Raw genomic sequence first — 16961 nt, 5'->3', positions numbered from 1 at the left:
AAAAGGCAGTTTCCCCTCTCTGACAGCAGAATGATCCCACCAGTGATCAAAAGGCAGTTTCCCCTCTCTGACAGCAGAATGATCCCACCAGTGATCAAAATACAGTTTCCCTCTCTGACAGCAGAGTGATCCCACCAGTGATCAAAAGGCAGTTTCTCTCTGACAGCAGAATGATCCCACCAGTGATCAAAAGGCAGTTTCCACTCTCTGACAGCAGAGTGATCCCACCAGTGATCAAAAGGCAGTTTCCCCTCTCTGACAGCAGAGTGATCCCACCAGTGATCAAAAGGCAGTTTCCCCTCTCTGACAGCAGAATGATCCCACCAGTGATCAAAAGGCAGTTTCCCCTCTCTGACAGCAGAGTGATCCCACCAGTGATCAACAGGCAGTTTCCCCTCTCTGACAGCAGAGTGATCCCACCAGTGATCAAAAGGCAGTTTCCCCTCTCCGACAGCAGAGTGATCCCACCAGTGATCAAAAGGCAGTTTCTCTCTGACAGCAGAATGATCCCACCAGTGATCAAAAGGCAGTTTCCCCTCTCTGACAGCAGAGTGATCCCACCAGTGATCAAAAGGCAGTTTCCCCTCTCTGACAGCAGAATGATCCCACCAGTGATCAAAAGGCAGTTTCCCTCTGACAGCAGAATGATCCCACCAGTGATCAAAAGGCAGTTTCCCCTCTCTGACAGCAGAGTGATCCCACCAGTGATCAAAAGGCAGTTTCCCTCTCTGACAGCAGAGTGATCCCACCAGTGATCAAAAGGCAGTTTCCCCTCTCTGACAGCAGAATGATCCCACCAGTGATCAACAGGCAGTTTCCCCTCTCTGACAGCAGAGTGATCCCACCAGTGATCAAAAGGCAGTTTCCCCTCTCTGACAGCAGAATGATCCCACCAGTGATCAAAAGGCAGTTTCCCTCTCTGACAGCAGAGTGATCCCACCAGTGATCAAAAGGCAGTTTCCCCTCTCTGACAGCAGAATGATCCCACCAGTGATCAAAAGGCAGTTTCCCCTCTCTGACAGCAGAGTGATCCCACCAGTGATCAAAAGGCAGTTTCCCTCGCTGACAGCAGAGTGATCCCCCCAGTGATCAAAAGGCAGTCTCCCTCTCTGACAGCAGAATGATCCCACCAGTGATCAAAAGGCAGTTTCCCCTCTCTGACAGCAGAGTGATCCCCCCAGTGATCAAAAGGCAGTTTCCCCTCTCTGACAGCAGAATGATCCCACCAGTGATCAAAAGGCAGTTTCCCCTCTCTGACAGCAGAATGATCCCACCAGTGATCAAAAGGCAGTTTCCCTCTCTGGTAGCAGAATGATCCCACCGGTGATCAAAAGGCACTTTCCCCTCTCTGACTGTAGAGTGATCCCACCAGTGATCAAAAGGCAGTTTCCCTCTCTGACAGCAGAATGATCCCACCAGTGATCAAAAGGCAGTTTCCCCTCTCTGACAGCAGAATGATCCCACCAGTGATCAAAAGGCAGTTTCCCCTCTCTGACAGCAGAGTGATCCCACCAGTGATCAACAGGCAGTTTCCCCTCTCTGACAGCAGAGTGATCCCACCAGTGATCAAAAGACAGTTTCCCCTCTCTGACAGTAGAGTGATCCCCCCAGTGATCAGCAGGCAGTTTCCCCTCTCTGACAGCAGAGTGATCCCACCAGTGATCAAAAGGCAGTTTCCCTCTCTGACAGCAGAGTGATCCCACCAGTGATCAACAGGCAGTCTCCCTCTCTGGTAGCAGAATGATCCTACCAGTGATCAACAGGCAGTCTCCCTCTCTGACAGCAGAATGATCCCACCAGTGATCAAAAGGCAGTTTCCCCTCTCTGACAGCAGAATGATCCCACCAGTGATCAAAAGGCAGTTTCCCCTCTCTGACAGCAGAGTGATCCCACCAGTGATCAAAAGGCAGTTTCCCTCTCTGACAGCAGAATGATCCCACCAGTGATCAACAGGCAGTTTCCCCTCTCTGACAGCAGAGTGATCCCACCAGTGATCAAAAGGCAGTTTCCCTCTCTGACAGCAGAGTGATCCCACCAGTGATCAACAGGCAGTTTCCCCTCTCTGACAGCAGAGTGATCCCACCAGTGATCAAAAGGCAGTTTCCCTCTCTGACAGCAGAGTGATCCCACCAGTGATCAACAGGCAGTTTCCCCTCTCTGACAGCAGAGTGATCCCACCAGTGATCAAAAGGCAGTTTCCCTCTCTGACAGCAGAATGATCCCACCAGTGATCAAAAGGCAGTTTCCCCTCTCTGGTAGCAGAATGATCCCACCAGTGATCAAAAGGCAGTTTCCCTCTCTGACAGCAGAATGATCCCACCAGTGATCAAAAGGCAGTTTCCCTCTCTGACAGCAGAATGATCCCACCAGTGATCAACAGGCAGTTTCCCTCTCTGACAGCAGAGTGATCCCACCAGTGATCAAAAGGCAGTTTCCCTCTCTGACAGCAGAATGATCCCACCAGTGATCAACAGGCAGTTTCCCTCTCTGACAGCAGAGTGATCCCACCAGTGATCAAAAGGCAGTTTCCCCTCTCTGGTAGCAGAATGATCCCACCAGTGATCAAAAGGCAGTTTCCCTCTCTGACAGCAGAATGATCCCACCAGTGATCAAAAGGCAGTTTCCCTCTCTGACAGCAGAATGATCCCACCAGTGATCAAAAGGCAGTTTCCCTCTCTGACAGCAGAATGATCCCACCAGTGATCAAAAGGCAGTTTCCCTCTCTGACAGCAGAATGATCCCACCAGTGATCAAAAGGCAGTTTCCCCTCTCTGGCAGTAGAGTGATCCCACCAGTGATCAAAAGACAGTCTCCCTCTCTGACAGCAGAATGATCCCACCAGTGATCAAAAGACAGTTTCCCTCTCTGACAGCAGAGTGATCCCACCAGTGATCAAAAGACAGTCTCCCTCTCTGACAGCAGAATGATCCCACCAGTGATCAAAAGGCAGTTTCCCCTCTCTGACAGCAGAGTGATCCCCCCAGTGATCAAAAGGCAGTTTCCCCTCTCTGACAGCAGAATGATCCCACCAGTGATCAAAAGGCAGTTTCCCCTCTCTGACAGCAGAATGATCCCACCAGTGATCAAAAGGCAGTTTCCCTCTCTGGTAGCAGAATGATCCCACCAGTGATCAAAAGGCACTTTCCCCTCTCTGACAGTAGAGTGATCCCACCAGTGATCAAAAGGCAGTTTCCCTCTCTGACAGCAGAATGATCCCACCAGTGATCAAAAGGCAGTTTCCCCTCTCTGACAGCAGAGTGATCCCACCAGTGATCAAAAGGCAGTTTCCCTCTCTGACAGCAGAATGATCCCACCAGTGATCAACAGGCAGTTTCCCCTCTCTGACAGCAGAGTGATCCCACCAGTGATCAAAAGGCAGTTTCCCTCTCTGACAGCAGAGTGATCCCACCAGTGATCAACAGGCAGTTTCCCCTCTCTGACAGCAGAGTGATCCCACCAGTGATCAAAAGGCAGTTTCCCTCTCTGACAGCAGAGTGATCCCACCAGTGATCAACAGGCAGTTTCCCCTCTCTGACAGCAGAGTGATCCCACCAGTGATCAAAAGGCAGTTTCCCTCTCTGACAGCAGAATGATCCCACCAGTGATCAAAAGGCAGTTTCCCCTCTCTGGTAGCAGAATGATCCCACCAGTGATCAAAAGGCAGTTTCCCTCTCTGACAGCAGAATGATCCCACCAGTGATCAAAAGGCAGTTTCCCTCTCTGACAGCAGAATGATCCCACCAGTGATCAACAGGCAGTTTCCCTCTCTGACAGCAGAGTGATCCCACCAGTGATCAAAAGGCAGTTTCCCTCTCTGACAGCAGAATGATCCCACCAGTGATCAACAGGCAGTTTCCCTCTCTGACAGCAGAGTGATCCCACCAGTGATCAAAAGGCAGTTTCCCCTCTCTGGTAGCAGAATGATCCCACCAGTGATCAAAAGGCAGTTTCCCTCTCTGACAGCAGAATGATCCCACCAGTGATCAAAAGGCAGTTTCCCTCTCTGACAGCAGAATGATCCCACCAGTGATCAAAAGGCAGTTTCCCTCTCTGACAGCAGAATGATCCCACCAGTGATCAAAAGGCAGTTTCCCTCTCTGACAGCAGAATGATCCCACCAGTGATCAAAAGGCAGTTTCCCCTCTCTGGCAGTAGAGTGATCCCACCAGTGATCAAAAGACAGTCTCCCTCTCTGACAGCAGAATGATCCCACCAGTGATCAAAAGACAGTTTCCCTCTCTGACAGCAGAGTGATCCCACCAGTGATCAAAAGACAGTCTCCCTCTCTGACAGCAGAATGAACCCACCAGTGATCAAAAGGCAGTTTCCCCTCTCTGACAGCAGAGTGATCCCCCCAGTGATCAAAAGGCAGTTTCCCCTCTCTGACAGCAGAATGATCCCACCAGTGATCAAAAGGCAGTTTCCCCTCTCTGACAGCAGAATGATCCCACCAGTGATCAAAAGGCAGTTTCCCTCTCTGGTAGCAGAATGATCCCACCAGTGATCAAAAGGCACTTTCCCCTCTCTGACAGTAGAGTGATCCCACCAGTGATCAAAAGGCAGTTTCCCTCTCTGACAGCAGAATGATCCCACCAGTGATCAAAAGGCAGTTTCCCCTCTCTGACAGCAGAGTGATCCCACCAGTGATCAAAAGGCAGTTTCCCTCGCTGACAGCAGAGTGATCCCCCCAGTGATCAAAAGGCAGTCTCCCTCTCTGACAGCAGAATGATCCCACCAGTGATCAAAAGGCAGTTTCCCCTCTCTGACAGCAGAGTGATCCCCCCAGTGATCAAAAGGCAGTTTCCCCTCTCTGACAGCAGAATGATCCCACCAGTGATCAAAAGGCAGTTTCCCCTCTCTGACAGCAGAATGATCCCACCAGTGATCAAAAGGCAGTTTCCCTCTCTGGTAGCAGAATGATCCCACCGGTGATCAAAAGGCACTTTCCCCTCTCTGACTGTAGAGTGATCCCACCAGTGATCAAAAGGCAGTTTCCCTCTCTGACAGCAGAATGATCCCACCAGTGATCAAAAGGCAGTTTCCCCTCTCTGACAGCAGAATGATCCCACCAGTGATCAAAAGGCAGTTTCCCCTCTCTGACAGCAGAGTGATCCCACCAGTGATCAACAGGCAGTTTCCCCTCTCTGACAGCAGAGTGATCCCACCAGTGATCAAAAGACAGTTTCCCCTCTCTGACAGTAGAGTGATCCCCCCAGTGATCAGCAGGCAGTTTCCCCTCTCTGACAGCAGAGTGATCCCACCAGTGATCAAAAGGCAGTTTCCCTCTCTGACAGCAGAGTGATCCCACCAGTGATCAACAGGCAGTCTCCCTCTCTGGTAGCAGAATGATCCTACCAGTGATCAACAGGCAGTCTCCCTCTCTGACAGCAGAATGATCCCACCAGTGATCAAAAGGCAGTTTCCCCTCTCTGACAGCAGAATGATCCCACCAGTGATCAAAAGGCAGTTTCCCCTCTCTGACAGCAGAGTGATCCCACCAGTGATCAAAAGGCAGTTTCCCTCTCTGACAGCAGAATGATCCCACCAGTGATCAACAGGCAGTTTCCCCTCTCTGACAGCAGAGTGATCCCACCAGTGATCAAAAGGCAGTTTCCCTCTCTGACAGCAGAGTGATCCCACCAGTGATCAACAGGCAGTTTCCCCTCTCTGACAGCAGAGTGATCCCACCAGTGATCAAAAGGCAGTTTCCCTCTCTGACAGCAGAGTGATCCCACCAGTGATCAACAGGCAGTTTCCCCTCTCTGACAGCAGAGTGATCCCACCAGTGATCAAAAGGCAGTTTCCCTCTCTGACAGCAGAATGATCCCACCAGTGATCAAAAGGCAGTTTCCCCTCTCTGGTAGCAGAATGATCCCACCAGTGATCAAAAGGCAGTTTCCCTCTCTGACAGCAGAATGATCCCACCAGTGATCAAAAGGCAGTTTCCCTCTCTGACAGCAGAATGATCCCACCAGTGATCAACAGGCAGTTTCCCTCTCTGACAGCAGAGTGATCCCACCAGTGATCAAAAGGCAGTTTCCCTCTCTGACAGCAGAATGATCCCACCAGTGATCAACAGGCAGTTTCCCTCTCTGACAGCAGAGTGATCCCACCAGTGATCAAAAGGCAGTTTCCCCTCTCTGGTAGCAGAATGATCCCACCAGTGATCAAAAGGCAGTTTCCCTCTCTGACAGCAGAATGATCCCACCAGTGATCAAAAGGCAGTTTCCCTCTCTGACAGCAGAATGATCCCACCAGTGATCAAAAGGCAGTTTCCCTCTCTGACAGCAGAATGATCCCACCAGTGATCAAAAGGCAGTTTCCCTCTCTGACAGCAGAATGATCCCACCAGTGATCAAAAGGCAGTTTCCCCTCTCTGGCAGTAGAGTGATCCCACCAGTGATCAAAAGACAGTCTCCCTCTCTGACAGCAGAATGATCCCACCAGTGATCAAAAGACAGTTTCCCTCTCTGACAGCAGAGTGATCCCACCAGTGATCAAAAGACAGTCTCCCTCTCTGACAGCAGAATGATCCCACCAGTGATCAAAAGGCAGTTTCCCCTCTCTGACAGCAGAGTGATCCCCCCAGTGATCAAAAGGCAGTTTCCCCTCTCTGACAGCAGAATGATCCCACCAGTGATCAAAAGGCAGTTTCCCCTCTCTGACAGCAGAATGATCCCACCAGTGATCAAAAGGCAGTTTCCCTCTCTGGTAGCAGAATGATCCCACCAGTGATCAAAAGGCACTTTCCCCTCTCTGACAGTAGAGTGATCCCACCAGTGATCAAAAGGCAGTTTCCCTCTCTGACAGCAGAATGATCCCACCAGTGATCAAAAGGCAGTTTCCCCTCTCTGACAGCAGAGTGATCCCACCAGTGATCAAAAGGCAGTTTCCCTCTCTGACAGCAGAATGATCCCACCAGTGATCAACAGGCAGTTTCCCCTCTCTGACAGCAGAGTGATCCCACCAGTGATCAAAAGGCAGTTTCCCTCTCTGACAGCAGAGTGATCCCACCAGTGATCAACAGGCAGTTTCCCCTCTCTGACAGCAGAGTGATCCCACCAGTGATCAAAAGGCAGTTTCCCTCTCTGACAGCAGAGTGATCCCACCAGTGATCAACAGGCAGTTTCCCCTCTCTGACAGCAGAGTGATCCCACCAGTGATCAAAAGGCAGTTTCCCTCTCTGACAGCAGAATGATCCCACCAGTGATCAAAAGGCAGTTTCCCCTCTCTGGTAGCAGAATGATCCCACCAGTGATCAAAAGGCAGTTTCCCTCTCTGACAGCAGAATGATCCCACCAGTGATCAAAAGGCAGTTTCCCTCTCTGACAGCAGAATGATCCCACCAGTGATCAACAGGCAGTTTCCCTCTCTGACAGCAGAGTGATCCCACCAGTGATCAAAAGGCAGTTTCCCTCTCTGACAGCAGAATGATCCCACCAGTGATCAACAGGCAGTTTCCCTCTCTGACAGCAGAGTGATCCCACCAGTGATCAAAAGGCAGTTTCCCCTCTCTGGTAGCAGAATGATCCCACCAGTGATCAAAAGGCAGTTTCCCTCTCTGACAGCAGAATGATCCCACCAGTGATCAAAAGGCAGTTTCCCTCTCTGACAGCAGAATGATCCCACCAGTGATCAAAAGGCAGTTTCCCTCTCTGACAGCAGAATGATCCCACCAGTGATCAAAAGGCAGTTTCCCTCTCTGACAGCAGAATGATCCCACCAGTGATCAAAAGGCAGTTTCCCTCTCTGACAGCAGAATGATCCCACCAGTGATCAAAAGGCAGTTTCCCCTCTCTGGCAGTAGAGTGATCCCACCAGTGATCAAAAGACAGTCTCCCTCTCTGACAGCAGAATGATCCCACCAGTGATCAAAAGACAGTTTCCCTCTCTGACAGCAGAGTGATCCCACCAGTGATCAAAAGACAGTCTCCCTCTCTGACAGCAGAATGAACCCACCAGTGATCAAAAGGCAGTTTCCCCTCTCTGACAGCAGAGTGATCCCCCCAGTGATCAAAAGGCAGTTTCCCCTCTCTGACAGCAGAATGATCCCACCAGTGATCAAAAGGCAGTTTCCCCTCTCTGACAGCAGAATGATCCCACCAGTGATCAAAAGGCAGTTTCCCTCTCTGGTAGCAGAATGATCCCACCAGTGATCAAAAGGCACTTTCCCCTCTCTGACAGTAGAGTGATCCCACCAGTGATCAAAAGGCAGTTTCCCTCTCTGACAGCAGAATGATCCCACCAGTGATCAAAAGGCAGTTTCCCCTCTCTGACAGCAGAGTGATCCCACCAGTGATCAAAAGGCAGTTTCCCTCTCTGACAGCAGAATGATCCCACCAGTGATCAACAGGCAGTTTCCCCTCTCTGACAGCAGAGTGATCCCACCAGTGATCAAAAGGCAGTTTCCCTCTCTGACAGCAGAGTGATCCCACCAGTGATCAACAGGCAGTTTCCCCTCTCTGACAGCAGAGTGATCCCACCAGTGATCAAAAGGCAGTTTCCCTCTCTGACAGCAGAGTGATCCCACCAGTGATCAACAGGCAGTTTCCCCTCTCTGACAGCAGAGTGATCCCACCAGTGATCAAAAGGCAGTTTCCCTCTCTGACAGCAGAGTGATCCCACCAGTGATCAACAGGCAGTTTCCCCTCTCTGACAGCAGAGTGATCCCACCAGTGATCAAAAGGCAGTTTCCCTCTCTGACAGCAGAATGATCCCACCAGTGATCAAAAGGCAGTTTCCCCTCTCTGGTAGCAGAATGATCCCACCAGTGATCAAAAGGCAGTTTCCCTCTCTGACAGCAGAATGATCCCACCAGTGATCAACAGGCAGTTTCCCCTCTCTGACAGCAGAATGATCCCACCAGTGATCAAAAGGCAGTTTCCCCTCTCTGACAGCAGAGTGATCCCACCAGTGATCAACAGGCAGTTTCCCCTCTCTGACAGCAGAGTGATCCCACCAGTGATCAAAAGGCAGTCTCCCTCTCTGACAGCAGAGTGATCCCCCCAGTGATCAAAAGGCAGTCTCCCTCTCTGACAGCAGAGTGATCCCACCAGTGATCAAAAGGCAGTTTCCCTCTCTGGTAGCAGAGTGATCCCACCAGTGATCAAAAGGCAGTTTCCCCTCTCTGACAGCAGAATGATCCCACCAGTGATCAAAAGGCAGTTTCCCTCTCTGACAGCAGAATGATCCCACCAGTGATCAAAAGGCAGTTTCCCTCTCTGACAGCAGAATGATCCCACCAGTGATCAAAAGGCAGTTTCCCTCTCTGACAGCAGAGTGATCCCACCAGTGATCAAAAGGCAGTTTCCCCTCTCTGACAGCGGAATGATCCCACCAGTGATCAAAAGGCAGTTTCCCCTCTCTGACAGTAGAGTGATCCCACCAGTGATCAAAAGGCAGTTTCCCTCTCTGACAGTAGAATGATCCCACCAGTGATCAAAAGGCAGTTTCCCTCTCTGACAGCAGAGTGATCCCACCAGTGATCAAAAGGCAGTTTCCCTCTCTGGCATAAAACAGACATAAAAGAAGTGAAATGAATAGGTTGGTGAGCTATCTAGAAGATGTTGACCGTAGGAGTATTGTATGCAGACACCACCTTAATTAGCAATTGTCCCAAGAATATAGTTGCCATGTGTTAAGGTTCCCTGCATCCTGGCTCCATCTGTTGGAGTGTGCCTGTAACTATCTGGTGGCCACATGCCTCTCAGGTGCGGAGGTGATCTGGAGTTAAACCAGCAGCAGGATATGTTGCAGGGAGCAGAGTTCAATCCAACCATGGTAGCTGTGAGTTTTAGTTTAGAACAGAAGTCATTGCTTGGAATGTCAGACCTTGTTCATTTGGTCCTTCAGGGAATGACACTTGCATTTAATTTTCCTCTGTGACTCCAACCCAGGATATGTCTGCTTGTCCAAAATCGTAGAGTCATATGGCACAAAACAGGCTGTTCAGCTCAACTCGTATATACTGACCAAGATGCCCATCTGAGCTATTCCATTGCCTGTATTTGGTCCATATCCTCTTCAGCTTTCCAATCCATGTGCCTGTCCAACTGTCTTTTAAAATTTGTGCTATACAGGCCTCAACGATTTCCTTCAGCAGCTAATTCCACATGGGTACTATCGTTTGTGTAAAAACCAAATAGTTTCCCTTCAAGTGTCTTAAATCCTTTACCACCTTGTATCTATACTTTCTAGTTCTTGTTTCCCCAACTCTGGGAGAAGAGAGAAAGTCCAGGTGGGAGGGTCTCTATTTATGCTGGCTGTTTTCAAGTCAGCAGAAGAGTAGACTGACATAGAAAAATAATGTGAGGCATTTCAGGCTACAGTCCTAATGACGGTAATAGTGTCAACTAGTATAGAAGCAGGCTCTTTGGCTCAGTTGGTGTATAATGCCTAAAAAAGTATTCATTCCAACTGCTGGTGAGTCAGTATCCTGGCAAAATCTACACCAGGAAGACAAAATAACACTCCAAGCAATTCCATCAAAAGGTTATTGAAAAGCGCCAGTCAGGAGATGGATATAAGGAAATTTCCAAGTCACTGAATATCCCTTGGAGAACAGTTAAGTCAATCATCAAGAAATGGGAAGTATATGGCACACCTGTAAATTTGCGTAGAGATGACTGTCCTCAAAAACCGAGAGAAGGGGACTAGTAAGGGAGGCCACCAGGAGACCTATGTCGACTCTGGAGGAGTTACCATCTTCAGCGGCTGAGATGGGAGAGACTGCGCATGCAACAGTTGCCTGGGTGCTTCAACAGTCACAGCTTTATGGGACAGTGACAAAGAGGAAGCCACTGATGGGGGGGTGGGGGGAACCTCACATGAAATCTTGGCTAGAGTTTGCCAGAAGGTCTGTGGGAGACTCTGAAGTCAGCTGGAACTAGGTTCTATGGTCTGATGAAATCAATATTGAGCTTTGAGGCCAGCAGACTAAAGCCAAACACTGCGCAACATCAAAAACACACCATCCTTACCGTGAAGCATGGTGGTGGCTGCATCATGCTGTGGGGATGCTTCACTGCCGCAGGCCCTCGATGGTAGAGGATAAAAGTGAATGCAGCAAAATTCAGGGAACTCCTGGTGGAAAACCTGATACAGTCTGCAAGAGAACTGCATCTTGGGAGAAGATTTGTTTTTCAGCATGACAATGACCCCAAAAATAAAGCCAAAGCTACACAGGAATGTCTTAGAAACAACAAAGTTGTCCTGAAGTAGCCAAGTCACAGAGTCCAGATCACACTTCAACTGAGAATTTGCAGCTGGCCTTGAAAAGGGCTGTTCACTCACAATCCCCATGCCATCTGACAGAACTTGAGCAGTTGTGAAAAGAAAAATAGGGGAAAATTGCAGTGTCCAGATGTGTAAAGCTGATAGAGACCTATCCACACAGACTCAAGGTTGTAATTGCTGCCAAAGGTGCATCTACTCAATACTGACTTGAAGGGGGTGAATACTTATGCAATCAATTATTTTGTGTTTTATATTTGTAATTAATTTAGGTCACTTTGTAAAGATCTGTTTTCACTTTGACACAAAAGATTTTTTTCTGTTGATCAGTGTCAAAAAGCCAAATTAAATCCTCTTGAGATTCATTGTTGTAAAACAATAAAACATGAAAACTTCTAAGGGTGTGAATACTTTTCAAAAGCACTGAAAAACAACCAAAATGTCCCATCCAAGTTAGTCCCACTTTTCAGCATTGGTCCCATAACCTTTGAAACAGTTTCAATCCATGTACTTCTCTGTCTTTTAAATCTTGTTACTGTACCTGCCTCAACCACTTTCTCTGGCCACTCATTCCATTTACATGCCACTCGCTGCGCTGTGTAAAAACAAAAGCTTCAACTCAACTGAAGTTCCTTCTAGATCTTTCCCCTCTTAGTTTAAATCCATTTCCTCTGGTTCTTGATTTCCTCAGCGCTGAGAAAAAAAGACTGCATTCACCCTGTGTCCCTCATGTTGTTATACATCTCTCAAAAATTACCCCTCAGTCTCTCGCGCTCCAAAGAATAAAGTCCTAGCTTGTCCAGTCTCTCCATAATTAACTGCCTCTAAGTCCTAACAACATCCTTGTAAATCACCTCTGCGCAGCTTAATATCATTTTCCCAACAGCAGGGAGACCAAAACTGAACTCTAAAAATGTGGCCTTGCCAACATTTTGTACAATTGCAGCATAACATCCCAACTTCTTTACTCATTGCCCTGACTGAAGACGGTTAGTGTGCCAAAAACCATTTTCATCACCCTCTTTACCTATGACTCCATTTTCAGGGAACCATGTTCTTGTATTCCAAAGTCGCCCTGTTCTGCAGCACTATCGTTCACTATGACAGTGAAGGATGGGCAATAAATGCTGGCACAGGGCCTGAAGTGAAATAGAGCAGCAGTGATACCCATAGCTGTCATGGCCCTTGCTATTGCACCGTAGGTTGTGTGCTGCAGATACCTGGCACTGTAGAGAGGTCTGAAGACTGGTGCCCTTGCCTCAAACAGTGTAAGCACCCTGATGACTCTTACAAGTTCTACAACCAAGTAAAAATATTTCCCTCTCTGCCACAGTTTCGCTTCGCTGGACGAAGCTCCCACCTTTCCATTCGGAGCGGAAAGACCAGACACCTCCGGTGCCGTACATGAGGTATGGCCACACTGCTGTTCTCGTCGATGACACCATCTATGTCTGGGGCGGAAGGAATGACACAGAAGGAGCATGCAATGTGTTGTATGCATTCGATGTCTGTAAGTGCACTTCTGGACATTGCCTTGTTCTGTCTTCTGTGACCCCTACCCCAAACTGGCCAGTGGAGAGAGTGGAGCACCACCATGTTGAGGGAGCACCTTGCTGTCAGTGGGGTGGTTTGTTTCATTTAGTGACCCGAGTATCTATTGCTAACCCCAAATTGTCAAAATGGAGTTCGCTGTCACAGCACAAATACACGTATGCACAGGGGCAATGAAAAGCTTACTTGCAGCAGTATCACAAGCACATAGCATCATATAAGCAACATTCACAAGAAAAAAATTAATTATGCACAATTTTTACATCAAAGAACACGATTAGAACAAAATAAAAACAAAGTTAATGTGTTCAAGGTGGTTGTAGTATTGCTAAACTGTAGTGATTAAGGTCTTGCTGGTTGGTTCAAGAACCAAATGGTTGAAGGTGTTGGATCTGATGGTATTGATTCAAGGTTCTTCTGAAGTCATAAATGAGACGTAAACTTGGTGATTACGGCCATCTTATTAAGTGCTACAAGAGCGAAGAATGAACAAAGAAAGGTTAGTCATGGTCAATTCATGCCCAGGCTAGATATAACCAAAATTCCAGTAATAACAATTAACCTATAAAATAGCTAAATTCAAGTGGTGTGACACTTGCTGCAGACAATCTGAGAGCTTCTAGAAAAGTACCGAATCAGCTATACAACATTTACTGGAAAATTTACTGAATAATTACAGGTATATAGGTCATTACATAAAAATGATAAGCAAACATAGAAAAGCTAAACTGCAAGAGAAGTAACAATTCTACACCTTAATCCAACAAGGAAAAGTAGCCGTTCCTGAACCTGGTGGTGTGAGACATCAGGCTTCTGTATTTCTGCCTGATGATAGCTGCCAGTAGATAGCATAGCCCAGATGGTGAGGGTCTGATGGATGTTGCCTTTTTAAGGGAGCACCCTCTTTAGTTAGTACCAATCAACTGTATGGAGGGACATGCCTAAGATGTATCGACAGAGGCCACTATTTTCTGCAGCTTCTATATGTCTGTGCATTCAAATTGCCATTCTAGACCATGATGCAAGCAGTCAGGACAGTTAACAATAGAAATTGTTAGTTTGAGGACATAGCTCAACACATCACGGGCACCAGTCTCCCCTCCACAGACTCTACGTTTCATGCTGCCTCAGTAAAGCAGCCAACTTAATCAGACCTTGCCTATGCTGGACAACTCTTCTCTCTCCCCTCTCCCCTAATACAAAAGCCTGAAAACATGTAGCACCAGTCTCAAGGATGACCTCTAACCCGCTCGCTGTAATCATATTTTTGAACAGTTTCCTAATACAACAAGATGAACTCTTCAAATCACTATCTACCTCATTATGATCTTGCTCCTTTTATGTCTATCTGCTCGGCACTTTCTCTGCACCTGACGTTTTATTCAGTACTCTGTTATTGTTTAACTTGTAAGGTAAACCAATAGCATACCAATAACGTACTGGGCTTTTCGCTGTACCCCAGTACATGTCACAGTAATAAACCAATTCCAATATCTCAATGTAGATGTAATGAATTGATCTGCAGGATAAGTTTTTCACAGTACCTTGGTATACGTGACAAAAATAATAATCCAATTTACCTCCTCAGCCTCCGAAGAAGGGAAAGACACTGGCATGCTTTCCTTATGATTGCATCTATGTGCTGGGCTCAGTTTAGCCCAGGAATTTAAAGCTGCTAGCTCTATCTCCAACTACCCCCCCCCCCCCACCCCAGTATAGACTAGCACATATTCACCTTCCTTCCCCTTCTTGCTCCTTGAGAAGGTGGAGGTGCGTCAGCATCTTGAATCACTACAATCCTTGAGGTGAAGTGCTGTTAGAGAGGGAGTTCCCAGAGTCAGACCCTGTGACGATGAAAGACCAGCAATACATTTCCAAGTCAGGTAGTGTGGAACCTGCTGGTGCTTGAGTTCTGCTGTATCTGTGTCCTTGTCCTTGGCAGTAGAGGTCACAGGTTTGGGAGGTGCTGTTAGAAGAGCCTGGGTGAGTAATTATGGTGCATTTTGCCTTGTTCCACAAACACTGTGCCAGTGGTGAAAGGAGGGAGTATTTTGAGTGGTGGATGAGGTGCTTTGTTCTCGATGGTGTTGAGTTTCTTGAGAGTTGTTAGAGCAGCAATCACTCAAGCAAATGGAGAATGTTCCTTCACACTCCTCATAGCTGCTGGAAAGGCAAATGATTTTAACCAAGGCTTTTGCTGAATGAGCCACGAAATAATTAGAATTGCAACAGTTGACACTTAAATTTTCAAAGGAGGCAGTGTGGAGCAGGTAATCTGTGGATGATCATCCATGTGATCTCACTGGTTGGTTTTAAGTCTGGTGATATTGGAAGCCTGATGTCATTCTCACCTAAATAAAACACACCAGCCTATCTCTACAGAGCAGGATTGCTGTGACATGGTCATCACGAAATAAACAGTGCTGGAAGAACTCTGTGTCAAAACAATCTGTGGAGGAAAGAGTGTGAATGGATTATTTCATGTTGAGCCCCGGTGTCAGGAGAGGAGCAATATTATACAGAGGGCAAGATTACCTGTGGGAGAGGGTGTGGTTCTCACTGATTCCTAAAGCCAGATGGGGAAAGGGTTAAGGGAGAAGAAAATAAGGTGGATGGTTGATGATATGTGGGAGAGAGCACAGTGGTGTAGGTTTCCTGAAAATGGGAAATTCACTATTCATCCCATTGAGTTGTAAGCTTTCCAAATGGAATATGAGATGTTCTTCCAATCTGGTTTCTCCCTAGCAGTAGAGAAGGCTGAGGGCAGACTGGTCTGTGCGTGTGCAAAGGGAAACAGAAGCTGACGACAGTGCATGTGTGCTGTGTAAAAGGATCACCTAATCTACAGTTTGTTCAGCAAAGTAGAAGAGACTGCACTGTGAGCACCAAGTATAGTAGATCGCGTTGGAAGAGGTGCAGATGAATTTCTGCGTCACATGGAAGTGCTGCTTGGGTCCCTGGATGCTGGCGGAAGTGAAGTGACAAGTGTTTCACCTTCTGTGGGTGTGGGGGAACAGTGCAAGGGGAGGGCAGGGAGGGACAAGCAGACCAGGGAATCACGGAGAGTGAGGTCCCTGGGGAAGGCAGAGAAGGGAGGAGAGGGGAAGGTTTGACTGGTGGTAAGGATCACATTTGTAGCTGGCCAAGTGGTGGAGGGATGGTACAGTGAGTGTAGAGCATGGTGGGCTGGAAAGTGAGGACAGGACCGAGGGAACTCTATGGCTGTTCTGTCTGGGGAAAGCAATGTGCAGGAAATGGAGCTGGCTCATTGCTTTGGAGATGACGATTGGCTAGAATGTTGTGGGGAGCTGCCCTGGTTCTGATGGTACCGTGCCATTCTTTCCAAATGATGCCCTTAATGGTGAACACTCCAGTAACACCATCTTGGCCTGTTAGTCTCGATCATGGGCAGAAGTTGCTGTGCAGAGGGCTTGGTCCCACCTGAAACCATTTCCTGATGATTTCATTGGCTGAGAGCCCTTTTGGAGTGCACTGAAATGGTTAATGATGCTGTGAGGGTACTGTTCTTGTGTGGTGAGGCTGTGAGCTTCATGCTGTTTGTGGGGGGGGGGCATCTGGGGAGATGTTCTTGGCTGCTAACATTTCTCTCACTTGCAGACTCTCACACCTGGTCCACCCCGAAGGTCCACGGCCTAATTCCTGGCGCTCGGGACGGGCACTCTGCCTGCGCTCTGGGCAAGTCCATGTTCATATTTGGAGGCTACGAACAGCTGGTAAGGATCACTGAGCAGAGGAACAGTCAACTGCCCAGTTGCCCAGTCTTTGCCCTTTACCCTGCGTCCCAATGTAGAGTGTGGTGACACCATTGTCGGGCAGAACTCTGCCTGTACTGTTTGCACACATTGCTCCAGAGTGTCAAGCTTTCCATCCCTGGGGGCACTTAATCTATTAAAGCCGACTTTTAAGATTCCAATTAGTTTATTGTCACATACAGCAGGCTACAGAATGGTTGATAATAATAAGTACAGTAACGGACAGAACAGCAGGATGGTGCAAGTAAGATAGTGCAGACTGAGATAGGGCTAAAGCGACAGTAACACATGAACTGAGAGGTAGAACTAAAAGTTTGAGAGCATGGCAGCAGCATTGGGAAGGGAATGTGAAAGAAGTGATTGATTCAGAAATCTGATATGTGAAGCTGCTCTTGAGATTGGTGA

General features: G+C 48.0%; 1 protein-coding gene across 2 annotated transcripts in view; it reads left to right on the top strand.

Annotated features, from left to right (window-relative positions):
• Positions 1–16961, top strand: part of klhdc3 (kelch domain containing 3) — a 179236-nt gene that overhangs the window by 116287 nt on the left and 45988 nt on the right. For both annotated transcript variants that reach the window (XM_059982551.1, XM_059982552.1), the window contains exons 3-4: positions 12566–12742; positions 16402–16517. In XM_059982551.1, coding sequence (XP_059838534.1) covers positions 12566–12742; positions 16402–16517 — 293 coding nt within the window. The remainder of the gene's footprint in view (positions 1–12565; positions 12743–16401; positions 16518–16961) is intronic.

The sequence above is a fragment of the Hypanus sabinus genome, chromosome 10 (assembly GCF_030144855.1).
Source record: "Hypanus sabinus isolate sHypSab1 chromosome 10, sHypSab1.hap1, whole genome shotgun sequence".
NCBI lineage: Eukaryota > Metazoa > Chordata > Chondrichthyes > Myliobatiformes > Dasyatidae > Hypanus > Hypanus sabinus.
This window is presented reverse-complemented; position numbering and strand designations above follow the sequence as displayed.